Source organism: Zootoca vivipara, chromosome 13 (assembly GCF_963506605.1).
Source record: "Zootoca vivipara chromosome 13, rZooViv1.1, whole genome shotgun sequence".
NCBI classification, from domain to species: Eukaryota; Metazoa; Chordata; class Lepidosauria; order Squamata; family Lacertidae; genus Zootoca; species Zootoca vivipara.
The window spans coordinates 12,753,726-12,769,831 of record NC_083288.1 but is presented as its reverse complement, the minus strand read 5'-3'; the positions used below and the strand labels follow the sequence as shown (position 1 = coordinate 12,769,831).

Here is a 16,106-nt window from a genome sequence, read left to right as displayed (position 1 = left end):
ATGTGCATGACAAAGCTCTGCTATTAAAGAAAATTATAGCCCACTTTTAATGATGGGCCGCAAGGATGCCTCTTGCTTAGCACTTTGACAAGTGTGGGGAACAAAGAGTGTGACAAGTTGGGCTCATCTGTAGCGGTTTGGAATGAACTGCCATATGATTACAGTATAGCGCTGCACTTATTAAGACTGGATGACAGGAAAGGCAGGGTTTTTGTTTGTTTGTTTTGTTTTTGCAGAGGCTTGCTTTGTGTTTCAAATTTGCAGGAGCAGAGTACCGTAAGATACAAATTTACATCCCTTGGCATTGTGCACTTTTAATGCATGCAAGAGCGCGATATAGTTAGCAGAGGCATGCACATTCTCAGTGAACGCCTTGCAATTTGCACTGAAGTGACTGCACCAAGAAAGCCGATTTTAGAAACCTGCATTTATTATGTCCTGCTAGTCAGTGAAAAGGGCAGGTACTCAGGCATGGAGGTTCTGCCACCTAATCCCCTGAATTCTGGTTCAGACACCATTGCTTCTGCTGCCAGGGTACCCTGCAGCAGAAACATCTATATGCTTAAAATTTTACATCTGCACTCCACCTTAATCTGGAATTGTGCCTTTTACTTGCGTTCATTAACACAGGTAAAGAACTGCCACCAGCCATTAAATGAGAGGGAAGTCACTCATGGTGGTTAAAAGCTGTTGCATCTTACAGTAATCCACAAATGGAACATCCATGTGGGCTCTATGTGCCCAGTTAGAGGGGAGGCATGCACATCCACTAATTTAGCATGTTTCTTTGGTCTTCACCACTAGTTTTATTTCCCTTGCTGCCTTCCCCTAAGCAGCCCTTTAACTTTCGGAAGTGATGAACTGTCCCAGACAAGTCCCTGTTCTGAGTAGTGCAATAAGGCAGGAAAGGTGCAGGATGAATAACAAGGCACCTGAAACCAACATATTTAGCTTGTGCCATAATTAAAGATGTATGTGAGGCAGCAGTTTAAAACAACCATAAATATATATATTATATCCGCTCATGTGGAAAAACTTGTTTCAAAACAGCATGGATAGTTAATAAGAGAGGATAAATTGGCCTGCTGCCTCAGTTCAGCTTCTAGACCCCATTGGAGCTTTTTTTCCCCCCCGCCTCCCCCCACCCCCCACCAGCTCTGAACCGATCATGCTCAACTCCAGCTCTTTGTTTTATTTGCAAACTTAAAACAAATTGCAGAAAGCAAAACCAACAATAGGCATGCAATATAAGTACACTTGGAGGCAGGTTGAGTAAGGCACCCAGGTCTTTTTGCTTCAGCTGAATAGAAATTGCACTGGCACATGGACAGAGAGAGCTTGTTCCCCTTTGCTCTGGCAAGTTCCCTCTACCACCCCAGCAGTGTGTGTCTTCCCTCCCCTTTGCAAAATGTGCTGTTTAGGAGGCCTCTAAAGTGCTTTAGCAGCAAATGCACAGGAATAGCGGAGTCCCAGTAGAGGGAGTAGAGGACTGCAGGGAGATTTGCCTGCCAATTCAGTCTGCACCTAAGGGCTTTTCTGAGACTTGCCAGATAAGCAAAACAAGCAGACCTAGGGCAAGAGGATTCCTTTCAAGCAGGCCTAATGGCCTGTTTAGCTTGTTAAATTGTTTGTTCGAGGATCAGTTCAGAAGGTGGAGCTATCATCATCCCCTGCTCCAGGGAATCTCAGAAGCCGGGAATAACAAATTACAAAAATCTTGCTTGGCTCTCAATTTTTAAAAAGCTCACTCAATTCCCAGAGAAGCCGGCCTTCTAGGAAGAAGCGGCAGAGAGAGAAGAAAAATGTGTGAGAGGCATGATTCTCCCAACCTTCAGGGAGTTGGGCATTGCTAGTGTCTAGCAATTCTCTCCCTGCCCCACCAATCCACCACTAAGCTTTCTCTTTCTTAGCATTTTGATGGAATTTTAAAATGAAGTTTTCAGCATCCACTTTATAAATGATTTCTAATGTTTTCTACTATATCTTCTTTTTAATGCTTTTGTGTTTCACTCTTTAGTCTTGTTATTTATTGCTATATTTGTGGTTTTCTTTTATAAGCTACTGGGGTTGGAATTAAGTGTGGTAATTACTGTATAAACAATTTGCTGCCTGAAATTAAGAGAAAGGACTGCTTTTGCAAACTCCCAAGAGCAGTGAATGATTTCTCTCTCTCTCTCTCTCTCTCTCTCTCTCTCTCTCTCTCTCTCTCTCTCTCTCTCTCTCTCTCTCTCTCTCTCTCACACACACACACACACACAGAGAGAGAGAGAGAGAGACAGAGAGAGAGACAGAGAGAGGGGGGGGGGGAGAGAGAGAGAGATTAAAAATATGGTGCTCCAAGGCTGCTCAGAACAAAGCTTTGCCGATATAACCATAGCTGCTAATTTGGATGTCGAGGCTGCGGCAGCATGCAAGCTTACTGGAGAGGAAGCTCCACTGAACTCAGGAGGACATGCTGTTGAGTAAAGAAGCATAGATTCAGGCAGTAAATGGGAAGACAGAGATTAGCTGGAAGGAAAGGGGCCTGTTGGACCCATTAGACAAAGACGCAAGTGACATGCAAAGCATACTGTGCTGCCTTTTCTTCGCCTGCAGAGCAAGCCAAAGGCTTAGCAATGAATGTTCTCTGCAGCCAAGACGGGAGTTTGCTTTTCATCCCCATCCCAGATTCTTGTGAACTGGGCAGACATATTCTCCACCCCCCTTGATTTGCTGAAGTAAAGGAAGAGCCACTTCACATGCCTTTTATGGCTCCTGCTTGCCTCAGCCCATGCAGATGCCAAACTGAGCTCCTCAAAGCCAGACATATCCAATTGGTCACTGCAAGAGCTTTTTAGAGAAACTTCACAACTGTGTCAGCTGCTGTGTGTTCTTAAAACCATAATGTATTTTCTGGAGGTTTAATTAAACTAAGAGACCATGTGCTTTATACTAGGAAACCAAACAAATGATAAAGTATTTTTAACTTCTGCTTGGTAAAAACCGTAAAATGGCTTAGTTTGCACACAAAAGGAGAGTCATCTACTTGGCTACTTGGACTACTATAGTCTACGTACACTTACTGGAGAATAAACCCTACTGAGCTCAGTACTAAAGGTAAAGGGACCCGTGACCATTAGGTCCAGTCGTGGACGGACTCTGGGTTTGCGGCACTCATCTCGCTTTACTGGCCGAGGGAGCTGGCGTACAGCTTCCGGGTCATGACTAAGCCACTTCTGGCGAACCAGAGCAGCACACGGAAACGCTGTTTACCTTCCCCCCTATATATCTAACGTGTTTCTCATATTTTAAGACATGTCTTATATATTTTTTTACTCAAGAAAATAAGCCTATGGCTTATTTTCGGGGGTGTCTTATTTTTTTGCCGAGCCACGACTGAGCGGGAACCAGCAAAGGCAGCAGCCCGCCGCCGGCTTGGAGCTTGGCAACGTGCGTGCTGCTGCCTTTGCCAGCTCCCGCTCTGTCGGAGCTCGGCAAAGCGCCGCTGCTGCCTTTGCCGGCTCGAGCTCCGAGCCGGCGGCGGGCTGCTGCTTCGCGGCTTCTCCCCCTCCTCCTCCTTCTCCTCACTGCCGCCTTTTCCGGGCTCCGGCTCCTTCTTCCCCGCAGGCTCCTCCGCGGAAGGCCCGTCCGGCAGCTCGGCCTCTGAGTCGCCGCTGCTGCTGCCGCCTCTTTCTCCTTCTCCTCCTCCACCGCCGGGCTCTCCTCCTCCGGGCCCCTCGTCCTGGGCGGGAAGAGCGGCGGCGGGGGTCTCGGCGGCCGCCGGGCTCTCCTGGGTCTCCTGCATGGGGGGCTGCGCGGCCTTCCCGCTCGCCTCACACACGCGGCGCACGAACAGGCAAGGCGGCGCGCTGGGCCGAAAAGGGGGAGGGAGAGCGCAGGCGCAGGCGCAGGGGAGGCTCCCTCTCACCGGGCCATGTGCGCGAGAGCGGACCCGGCGGCGAGTCTCGCGAGAGGGGGCAGGGACCAACTCGGCACAGGAGGGGGGAACGGATTCCAAAAGCGGTGTCTTACTGGGTTGTATATGTTAATCTCCTATGTTAATGGGCTAGGACAGGGTTTGCTATAGGTTAACGCCCAGTTAGGCTTTCCCCTAGGAATTAGGCGTTTCGGTCTTGAGGTAAAGCTCGCTTCACATCCCACCCCCTCGTTAGAACAATCCTGGTGGTTAAGTCCAACATGGCGGCTCGAGGCCCCCGCATTAAGCCCGCCCTTAGGTGGGGTCGGATGGACCATCCCAGAAGGAGGGTGGAAGTGAAAGTGGTGTCGTGAGTAGTGGCATCGTCATTGCGTCCTTTCGCTTGTGGCAGTATTGTCGAAATTGAGCGGGAAAGCAGCAGCCCGCCGCCGGCTTGGAGCTCGGCAAAGCGCGCACTGCTGCCTTTGCCGGCTTCCGCTCCGTTGGAGCTCGGCAAAGCGCGCACTGCTGCCTTTGCCAGCTCCCGCTCAGTCGGGGCTCGGCAAAGCGCGCGCTGCTGCCCTTGCCGGGTCCTGCTCAGTCGGGACTTGGCGCGGCGTGCCCTGCCATACCATACCAGCATGTCTTATTTTGGGGGTATGCCTTGTATTTCGCCAGGTCTTGAAAATCCTGCCATGCCTTATTTTTTAGGGATGCCTTAAAATATGAGAAACACGGTACTTGCACTTTGACGTGCTTTGAACTGCTAGGTTGGTAGGAGCAGGGACCGAGCAACAGGAGCTCACCCCATCGTGGGGATTCGAACCGCTGACCTTATGATCGGCAAGCCCTAGGCTCTGTGGTTTAGACCACAGCGCCACCCACGTCCCTTGAGCTCAGTGCTACTCAATTTCAAATAAACCTGGATTTATTATGCATCTCAATACAACTCACAATCCATTTAAGGTGTAATCCTATTTCTTCAGAAGGAAAGCCCACTAAAATCATGGTAAGATTAGGCTTTGTAGCTAACCTCGAAACAACAATTATCCAGGGAGTTTAGCCACAATTTGAAGAAACCTGATTTCATTTGTTTAGTGCAGAAGATAACACCCAAATTAATAACACATGCTCTCATTTGGATTAAACCGGTATCTGCTTTGAAAATGTTGAGTACTGCCAGAGTTGGCTGGCAGAAAACAGTAGGACGACTGCTGGACCCAAGCTAAAATTGTGAAACCCTGACGGTAGCTAGCCCATTATTAACCACAAGTGAAATCTGAAATCATCTGAAGAAGTGTGCATGCACATGAAAGCTCATACAAAGAGCAAACTTAGTTGGTCTCTAAGGTGCTACTAGACAATTTTATATATATATTTCCACAAGTGAGCTGTGCGTCTCAAGTAAAATATAGGGCGCTCCTACACATCAGGAAGCAGAGTCCTTAAATAGTTGTCTCATTTATACCCAGCCTTCCTCCAAGGTATGCAAGTTCCCTCATCTGCTCTTCACAACAGCCCACTAATATAAGACATGCAAACCAGGGAGTTTCATTGCTAAGTAGGCATTATAATCTTTGTTGTACACATTATTGAGCAGCATCAACAGCCTGGCTCCCACTATGCATTGCACATCACATGTTGGGTAAGCCAAAGGGGGGGGGCACCACCTCATTCCTCCAAGTCTTGGCACATTTGGCTAAAGATCACGCCCCGCCCCACCCTGCTCGCCCTCAATACTGGCACAAAGGGACTACAGATAATCTTTAGCTTCTCAACAGTGACCCAAGCAGCCTTGGTATTTCTTCACAGAATCTTCCCAATTGTTTGATCCAGCAATGTTGTTGACATTCCCTGCCTTGTGAAGTGATCCTCAGCATATTTGAAGGCTGACATATGATGCATGCGGAGACGCATTTCTTCCTCCTTCTTACTCGAGGGAGTTCCATGGTTTGGCTTTGTATGTGGGAGTGCCTGGCGGAGCATGCCTAAATCACATGAATGCACACACTTGTTGTGATGTGAGCACAGAATCGGAAAGCCTGCGGGTGAAGGGGCTCTTTCAGAGGTCTGCTTGCTTCCATTTACTTCCTCTGGCAGTGCTGCTCTTTGTGGCAATGTGTTGCGTGGGCATTTAAGAGATTTCTGAATCAATTCCTGTAAGAAGTGACCCCGAACAACACCAAAGGTGACACCGGGTAGCATTTTATGTCTAGGGAAGCGCTATTAAAAGAAATAGAGAAGCAAAACCACGAACACAAAATGTGATGGAGGTGTCAAGACTTCTGCTCAAAAGCAAGCCTGTATGCGCAGCCATATGATGCGGGGGACAACTTCCACTTGCAAAAATATTTCTGCTCATTATAGCATGCTAGTAAGGATGATCTGGCCCACAAAATCTAATGGAGCATCAGAAACATGTGGAATGCAGTTTGCACATGTTCTCAGACTGCTCTGCTTTCAAGTCTAGGGTGTTATTTGAGAACTAAAGAGGAAAATGTGGGGAAGTTACATTCCCATCTTTGTTACTGTTCTCTTACTGGGCCTTGTTTTAAATGGAAGTGAGAATCAGAGCAGCTCAAATAGCTGAAAATGCCATTCCCGAAGTTTAATTCCTCCCTGAAGAGTAACAACCATGTCATTTCTACCTGGTCATGACTTTTCGTGTGTGTGTGTGTGTGTGTGTGTGTGTGCGCCACAGTGACAAGGATAACGATGCCACGTTTAGGGGAAGGAACACTATCAGTGAAGGAGCAATGAAGTAGGGTGGAGTGGGTTCAAGGGACATGGGAAGAATAGCGGGGTGGGAATGGAGAGGAAAGCTGAGGGTGAAAATTCAACTGAGTTGGCAGGAATGTAGTTAGAGCAAAAGGACTGCAAGTAAATTGACAATTTTTCAAAAGCCCTGATCTAATAAAAATTATTCTAAAAAAAGAATATCAAGAGCACAGGGGACTAAGGAAGGGAAAGCAGCTAAGGGAAGTAGAAGGAGGAAATACACCAAGAGGGAAGCTTTCTAACATGTTATAAGCTTCCCCAATCAAGGTATATTAATGTAGATTCCTTTTCTTTTTCTTTTTTGCAAGAGAGCAGTGTTGTTGTGAAGGCAAGATAGCAAGCCACATAGGACCAACATCTAAATTGCCTGTACTTGATTTATTTCAAACACAAGGTGAGCTTAACTCACTAATAACCAAAGTCATTTCTTCATGTTCCAAGAGGAGATTTGCTCAGGGGCTCGAATTGGCTTCCTTGACACATTCATCAACAATTAATCCCAAAGTAAGTGTGTATATATATAAGTGACCATGCATTCTCTCCATAGGCAAAGGTGAAGCTAAGAGGTTGTTGGCTGACATCCACTGCTGAAGTGGACTACTTGCAGGGTCATGGAAAAAAGCTGCTGCTGCAGCAGATCTTCAACTGAGCGCTGGTGAAATGCTGCAGTTCAAATTAAATCTTGGCACAGATCATGGCGGGGGGAGAGGGGGAGGATGCACATGGCTGGAGGAAGAGATGAAAAATGTAAGCCATGAGCAACTTAAGAGATGGAGTGACATAACAAATCCTCTCACCAGTAGGTATATGACCTGAATTTACCTTTTGACCTAGCGTGCTTTCGAACCAATCTTCAGCTCAGCTAACAAAAGGACAAGTGAAGCTTCTTCTCTCTACTTCAGGGGTGGGGACTAGATCAGGCAGGTGGGCCAAATCATTAGATTCCACCTTCTTCACAGTCCATGTCTGACAGGTGGGTTGAGTCACCCATTTGCCTATCAACTGACATCTCTATTATATTAGGTGACTTTAATTCACAAGGACCTTCAGAAATTCATTTCAAAGCATGATCTTGAGCCAATGATTTGAAATGGGCTTTGAAAGGCACCACTGATAAGTCCCTTCCCCTTTGGGGTGAGCCAGGTATTTCCCTGCTCCACACCTGACGTTTTATATGACATCAGGTGAATGGCAGGTACAGCCTGGCAGTCCTCATTAAGCCTGTGGGCTTGAGATTCCTCATCCCTGCTCTATTTTAAGAAAGGTGTGAAGCAAAAATGCCTTGAAGCACAAATGCTTTCCTTCTTGAACCGTGAAAAAAAGCAAAAGGTAGACATTGAGTTTCCTGATTTCCGGAAACAATCTCCCCTAGTTGGAACACTTTATGATGCTCCAAAGATTAGGCTTATACTAGTACTGTATACATAACCACCATGATCTCATTTGTTAATGGTTATTCTCTGTACTTCTAAGCTTGAAGAATTTGGATACAACTCAAAATGTGCTTTCAGCAGTTAGCATATTCGCTGGCAAAATAGGTTTACAATCTCATTTCCTGTTTTCTTTTCATTGTGACATCTGTATAATTTTGCCCCAAATGACTGAGGGACTTCTCTCCTACTCCACAAGAGAAGGGTGATGCTGCCACCAGGACCAATATGGGGTAATTAAACAGAATTGTGTCCTCTCACCATGTTCCGAGACAAGTATCAAAATGTACAAAAATATCAAAACATACACTCCACACACAAGTCACCTTTCCATAAGATAAAATACTTTTACAATAGAAAGATTATCCCCTCTACACAGGGTTTAATAATCCAAATGAGTCATAGACCAGTGACAAACAGTTATTTATAAAAAACTAGTATCTTGAAGCCCGTTAAAAATAACGGGTGCTAGAACATATGTGGTGAAACATATGTTGTGGAACATATGTAGGTAGGTATGACTGAACTGGGGAAGTGGGTAGCCTTGAGGCACCACAAAAAAGCCCTTTTGGCATGATGGCTTCACAGCAGGGAAGCACAGGAGCAGTGAAAGGATGACATTTTTTTTTTTGCAAGGGAGGAGAGTCATTGGGGGGGGGGGGCTGATGCAGCCTGCCAGCTAGCCGTCTTTGAGCTGGAGGCCCTAAACAGGAATGCCTGGGGTTAGGGACCCACAACAATCCCTTGAAGGTAGGGGTGGGGAACCTGACAAATACGTTCTCTGGGGGGAAAGGTGGGCAGGGCCAAACCATACCCCCTTCTTACACACACACACACACACACACACACACACACACACACACACACACACCTCTCTCTTAGCCCTGAGCTCCATAGGTAGAACATGATACTCTTCCTCTCAGGGTTTTGGGTTCGATCCCCACGTTGGACAAAAGATTCCTGCACTGCATGGAAGGGTACTACAGGGCTCTCCAGGTCCCTTCCAGCTCTATAATTCTGATTCTCTCTCTCTCTCTCTCTCTCTCTCTCTCTCTCTCTCTCACACACACACACACACACACAGCAATCTCACACAGTCTAAAACCTGAGCTAGAGTGCAAGAATATGCTGGGGGTGAAATGGGGGGAATAGAGAGGTGCTTAAGAGCTGTAGATTCTTATCCCTTGGGGCTGAGTGCAGGAAGGGTCGAGTTCATGCCCCAGAGAGTTATAGGTAAGGGCTGGTGTTAGCGCAGGGGAAATGCCATGGGTAGCATGGAGACAGGATTCAAAGAGCGCTGCAGGCAAGAGCTGGAGAGGGTGCTTGCTGGGAGAGCCACCTCAGGCACCGTATTTGCGCCTCAAACAATGCCTACCTATAGTGTGGTGGGGAGGGGGGCCTTCAGGCAAAGCAGGCAAGGCGAGAGAGGGAGAGGAAAGCACCCCTTTCTGCGCAAGGTGGTAGGGGCTTGTGGAAACGCAGGCTTTCTGGAGGAGCTTGTTTCTGCGAAGGGAAGCCGGCGCGCGCGGGAAAGCTCTCCATGGGAGGCTGCAAGGCAAAAAGCAGCGAGCGCCTAGAGCTCTCTCTCTCCCGGTCTCTCTCTCTCATTCTCCAGGGGAGGCTGGGCTGGGGGAGGGGCAGGGGTGGGTAGAAAGCGGAAAAGCCTTTCTATGAGCTGCCTGGTGCAGCCAGGCTGCTGCTGCTGCCGCCACTGCTCCTCCTAACCTCCCTCTCTGCGCTCGGCTGCTGCGTCTGGGAGGAGAAGGGGAGGGCAGCCTTCTGAAGCCCGCTTCCTCCCGAGTAGACCTGCCCGGCGGGGTGCAGAGAGGGCCGAGAGAAAGAGAGAGACTATTGAGTCTTTCCCTGACTGTCAACTGTATTTCTTACATCTGCAGCAGTTGATTTTAATGTATCTTGCTATGTTGCAAACTGTGCTGTGCTGAGCGCCTCACTCCCCCTCACTAAATGAGGTGGGAGCGGAGGCAAGGTGCCGTCAGCGAGCTCCGTGGTGGCTGCTTATGTCCTCCCTCGTGTTCATTGGCTGTGTGGGCTAAGGGGCTGCGGCTTCTCTAACGGCAATGCGAGAGGCGAGGGCGAGGGCAAGCGGCGGTTGGCGGGGGGGGGGAGCGTGTGTGTGTGTGTGCGCGCGGGTGCAGTCTCTCCGTCCAATCCCTGTGTCTCTGGGGGACATGCGCAGTGACCCAGGGACACACGGGACAGCTTGGACGCAGGGACAACTTGGACATTATTATATAGGATAACTACTGGGCTCTATATTTTATTAACATGTTTTAATGAATTTGAAATGGAATGCTACAATTTTTTGCAGCGATTCTTGTTTTGAAGGTATCACCTTACTTTCTAATGATGAGAAGAAACCAGTCTTGCAGCTACTACCGGATGATTTAATACATACATTGTGTTTCTTTCTGGAGACTAAATCTGGCATAAAATTAAGATCCATAGGTACATTAACATTAATAAGGGATGATCTCTCTTGGGCAATCATTTTCCAAAATGCGTGAGCTTCTATAACATGTCCACCTTAAGTGGAAGAAGTCTGCTTCATTTCTGGCACAGCACAAGCAATTATTATTGCCAACTTTATAGATCTTGCCTAACTTATGAGATGTTAGATGTCATTGCATTGCTGTATGCATACAGTTCAAGCAGCTGTCAACATGGAGCTCACGGCAAATTGATTTCCATGCTCAAAGCATAAAGATCAAACTTCTGGAGGAATTTGCCTTTGCAGAGGCTTTCCCCATTTCTGTTGGTAATATTTTACATTTGCAGTAGTAATGCATATTAAAGGTAAAGGGACCTCTGACCATTAGGTCCTGTCATGACCGACTCTGGGGTTGCGGCACTCATCTCGCATTATTGGCCGAGGGAGCTGGCATACAGCTTCCAGGTCATGTGGCAAGCATGACAAAGCCGCTTCTGGCAAACCAGAGCAGCACACGGAAACGCTGTTTACCTTCCTGTTGTAGCGGTACCTATTTATCTATTTGCACTTTGACGTGCTTTCAAACTGTTAGGTGAGTAGGAGCTGGGACCGAGCAACGGGAGCTCACCCTGTCGCGGGGATTCGAACCACCGACCTTCTGATCGGCAAGCCCTAGGCTTTGTGGTTTAACCCACAGCGCCACCCACCTAATGCATATTAGGATGCAGCTATTTTAGAGGACAAGGAATTGTGCCCAAACAGTTTTTCAAAATCCTTCAGATTTTTTGAGAAGTGAATGTTTTCTTTCTAACTAGCATAGACAGAAAATTCCTTATCTGGAAATAAGAAAAATGTAAGTTGTAGAATTTGTTGATTTAACTCCTGAAACAGAGAATGCCACTATTTTCAAACACATCAGGATAGTAATACATGTTATATTCATGTCATCAACCAAAATTTCCAGTTTCTCAATAGATATCAGAGTCTGGATCTCCTTCCTAAATAGCTGTGTTGTTGTTTTTTTGGCACATTATCTTCTATCACTGACAAGACTGACAAGATTTCAGCCGGATTAAAGTTCATATACCAGCCAGTACTCCCCAGAAAAAATGGCATATTACAATTTGACGTTTTGGCAATCTCAGCTTTTTTTTTTAAAGTAGATTTCTGCCCAACAAATTTTCTAGCCTTTGTGTGTGTCAGCTGGAAGATAATCTAGCAGTCTTTAATAAACACTCAAAAATCAGCAAGAAGCTTAATATCCAGTGGGGTGTTGTTGTCTTCAGAACTTTACAAGGTTTCCTGTCAATACACACATAGTACTTGCTGGCTCCAGCCTTATTGGCAATCTTAGCTGTTTCCTCCAATGCCCGTCTATTCCCAAGAACTATTGATTATGTTTTTTTTAAAAAAAAATCTAAATGTTCAAACATGAAGCACATATTTTATGAATATTATCCCCCTCCTTTATTGAAATTCAAAGCAGCTAAGAGAAGTTAAAGCCTACACAAAATCAATATTGAATTAAAGCTATAACACTTCAAAGCCACAGTAAACAACAAAACAATAAAAGCAACAAAGTCAGATTGATTGAAGTATTACCCCACTCCCCAAGCCTCAGTTTTGGGACCTGATTACAGTGACATAAGTAGGGGTTGCCAACCTTTTTGGGCTCATATGAGAGAGTGTTGTGAGCACCACCCTGGCAGCTCTCCATCCCTTTCCCTCTGCTAGACAAACAGAAAGAGCAAAAGTACATGCATATGGATCTCTCTACTATTCCAAGGAGTCCGGGTAAATATGAGATCTAACAGAATTAAAAACAGATCCACTTGAGTATGCCAGATTTTACACAGCGTCCCCTTAAACCCCACTAAATTAAAGCTTCCAGTAGCAAACTGCACACAGAAGCAAAATGCACAGTAAAAAGCACTGAATGTATGATTTTCGCAGTTTAGTCAATGGAGGCAGATATGACCTGCAACTTGATGACTGTTGGGGGAAGAGGAAACTTGAAGAAATTACGCAATTCAAAGAAGACCCATTTTTCTGAATCTGACACAGGCATGTGTGAATCCCTGCTCTCACACAAATTTATTCTCCCCGCCCCATCCACCTCCATTGGCACCACACCTTATCTTTCCTTGCACCTCTGTTTTCTTCCTCCCTTTCCCTTCTAACATCTCTGTTGCTCTGCTTTCTGCTGCTCAAATGCCAAACTGAACTTTGAAAAACACAAGGAGTTGAAAGAGGAAAGAGGAAAGACTCTCAGAGGCCTCATGGGCACCAGGTCAAGCTCTCAAGGGTGTCAGTGATCTCATGTTGATAATCCTAGCCTTAGAACATGAATGCTTTTGGGCATGCCCAGAATTCAGATCACTCCACTAAGTGAGATCACAGTCTTCTACAGTCTCACATTCAGGTTTACACAGGTCAGAGGAGCTTCAAAGGAAACTTGAGCCCCTTCACCTGCTTTTTACACTTTTATCTACTGCAAAAATCAGGCAAACAGGATTTAAAAGACCTGGCCAGTAAATGAGGATCATTCTGTCTGTTAACAGTTTGCCAAAAATATCAAAATGGCACTAATGATCTAATGAGCTCTCTTTCTATTGTGTAATGTTGTCCATTCTACATTATCAAAAGCTTCCAACTGTTTATCTCCTACATTAGATGTGAAAGCCTTCGAGCCTGACATATTTACACAAAATCTATAACTATTTATAACTATATCAATTTCCATAACTCTAAATCATCCCCCCCCAACTTTAAGCTAATAACCTACTACCAAAGTCCAAAACAGGTGCTGTCTTAATTTCCTTCCAAGTCAGGACAAAAAATTAACACTTGATGCTAGGATTCAGTTCAGCTGCAATCATTCACTAAACCAGGGGTGGCCAACTTCTAGGAGACTGCGATCTACTCGCAGAGTTATAAACTGGAGGTGATCTACCCCCGTTTTATTGGGGTTCAAGTCAATGTTTTTGAGCTTTTTTTAAGAGATGGGTGCAGGGTAAAAACTTCAGTTGGGGGGGGCACCTAACTTTCAGGGGCAAGAGGATTACTCGCTCACCAAAATATCGCTGCAAAAACTCCGTTCTTTGTTCCATGGAACAGGATAAAATGCAGGGAGGGGAGAGGGGGCAGGGTCGGGTGCTCTTAGACAAAAGCAAAGGAAAAGAAGGCCCCGATCAACCTGTTGGACATCCCTGCACTAAACTATGGGGCATCAAGGCAGACTGTGGGGAAGACGGCGGCAAAGCAGACAACAGAAAATAAAGTCACTGTATGGATAAAACTACTGCCTCTCCCAACAAGAAGATGATCAAACCACATAAGACAATAGGCTGCCCATTTACCTGTTTGTGAGCGTGGTCATAGGAACTGATGTGGTTGTCAAACTCTTGATGCTTCTGGTACTGCTTATCACAGAGCTCACAGTAAAAATTTGCTCGAAGGTCCTCAAGGGCCTTGGCAATCGCCTTTTCTTTGTCCACATAATCCTGCAACAGCAGACAGAGTCTATTACACTTTGTTTAACTAGTGCAACAACAACAAAAATGGTCAGGAAAGGCTCTAGAAAGCATTAAAAATGCCTACTGGCAACAGTCTATTTTGCCGCTACTTTTCAACTCACTGCTTAGGCCAGTAGTACTTCTGGTTACATAACCCTCTGGTTACGTAAACTTCGGGATGCGAAAGCAGCAAACCCAGAAGTATTTTACTGGGTTTTGCCGCGTGCTCATGCACAGAAGCGGTCCTTAGGTTGCGGAAACCTCTGGATCCAACCAGACCTCCGGAACAGATCCCGTCTACAACCGGAGGTACCACTATACCGGTTTTTTTAAGCTGCTAGATGCCATAGGAATGCAGAATCCAAGAAGCCTCTGCCACTGGCCAGGGCTCAAACGGGCCCTGAGGCAGCACCTCCTGCTACCAGGAAAGATCATCATGGCAAGCGGGAGACCAACACGGGCCCATTTAATGGCCAGAGAAGGAGCAGCTGCAGGGAGTTTGTTCCCTTCCCAAGTACAGGAAAGTCTGTCAGTTACCTGCAACTGAAGAACTGAAGAGAAGCACAGGCTCTGGCCTCTGCCATCAGCCATGTGAACAAACAAACCTGAATGAACAGTTAAGGTGATAATAATCTAGGTTTAAAGGATCCTGAGTGTGCTTTCCCTAGTTCAGTGTCTTTGCAAGAATTCCAGCAACCACTCTATGGATCCTGTCCCTTGACCGGTTTATAAAGTTTCTGTCTTGTGCATGTGTGACCAAATGAGTCCGCACAAAGACGTTTTATCCACAGTAGAGGGAATTCATTTGGGTACCTTGTACTTCTGTCTCAGTTCTTCGGTGTCTTCCTTCTCCACTTCCAAGACCCGCCTCCGTTCTGTGGCGTCTTCGGCATAATCAAGCTAATCAACAAAAGCAGAGAGAGATCAGTCAGCCATGCATGCACACTGAGCATTACCCAACCAGTCAAGAAAACGTCACATGGAGCAAACATGCAACTGATTCCTCTCCAATGTGCATCTGTTCGTCCCCACAGTGAGAACAAAACACAAAACAATTAGCTAATATTTCCATGCTGGCGAACCCCCAGTAGGGACACCAGGTGCTAAGTAATGGATTTTTGTTTCAAGGAAATTAGTTTTATTTATTTAATTGATTTAGAAAGATTTATACACCATTTAAGAAATAAAAATATCTCTAAGCATGAAGATGCACAAAACTAGGAGCCTGACATTAAGGTTTTAATAGGATCAAAAAAAGAAAAAGAAAAAGAAAAAAGGACAGTTCCCCCCACAATACTGCGAAGCTTAATCCCTAAAAAAGAAAGCAGCATTCAAAATGCATGCCAGTCTAAGAAATGACTGCATTGTCTTATTCAGAGCCAATTCTGTCTACTCTGGCTGACAAAGGTCTCAGGCAGATATTTTTCCTAGTCCTGAAGAGGCTTTTAACTGGGGGTGCCCAGAAGAGATCCTGGAAGCTTCAGCACACAAAGTTAGAGTCCCTTCCTGACTATACTGCCTCTGAACCTTTGAAAATCCCAAATTGAATTATTATAACTGATAGGTAAAGGTAAAGGTAAAGGGGCCCCTGACCATCAGGTCCAGCCGTGTCCGACTCTGGGGTTGCGGCGCTCATCTCGCTCTATAGGCCAAGGGAGCCGGCATTTGTCCGCAGACAGCTTCCGGATCATGTGGCCAGCATGACAAAACTGCTTCTGGCGAACCAGAGCAGCGCACGGAAACGGCGTTTACCTTCCCGCCGGAGCGGTCCCTATTTATCTACTTGCACTTTGATGTGCTTTTGAACTGCTAGGTGGGCAGGAGCTGGGACCGAGCAGCAGGAGCTCACCCCGTTGCAGGGATTCGAACCGCCGACCTTCTGATAAGCAAGCCCTAGACTGTGGTTTAACCCACAGCGCCACCTGGGTCCCTATTATAACTGATAGCTACTAACAATAGCAACATGAAACCACCATCCTTCTGTCTGGTCCCTTTTAAAGCCTTCTAAATGAACAGCATTCACCACATCTAGCAGAAAT

At 46.2% G+C, this 16,106-nt stretch overlaps 1 protein-coding gene across 15 annotated transcripts in view; it reads right to left on the bottom strand.

Annotated features, from left to right (window-relative positions):
- GPATCH8 (G-patch domain containing 8) overlaps positions 1–16,106 on the bottom strand; it is an 80,874-nt gene that overhangs the window by 9,570 nt on the left and 55,198 nt on the right. For all 15 annotated transcript variants that reach the window (XM_060282325.1, XM_060282328.1, XM_060282327.1 and 12 more), the window contains 2 exons: positions 14,881–14,967; positions 13,912–14,055 (listed from right to left, as the gene is read on the bottom strand). In XM_060282325.1, the coding sequence (XP_060138308.1) occupies positions 13,912–14,055; positions 14,881–14,967 (231 nt within the window). The remainder of the gene's footprint in view (positions 1–13,911; positions 14,056–14,880; positions 14,968–16,106) is intronic.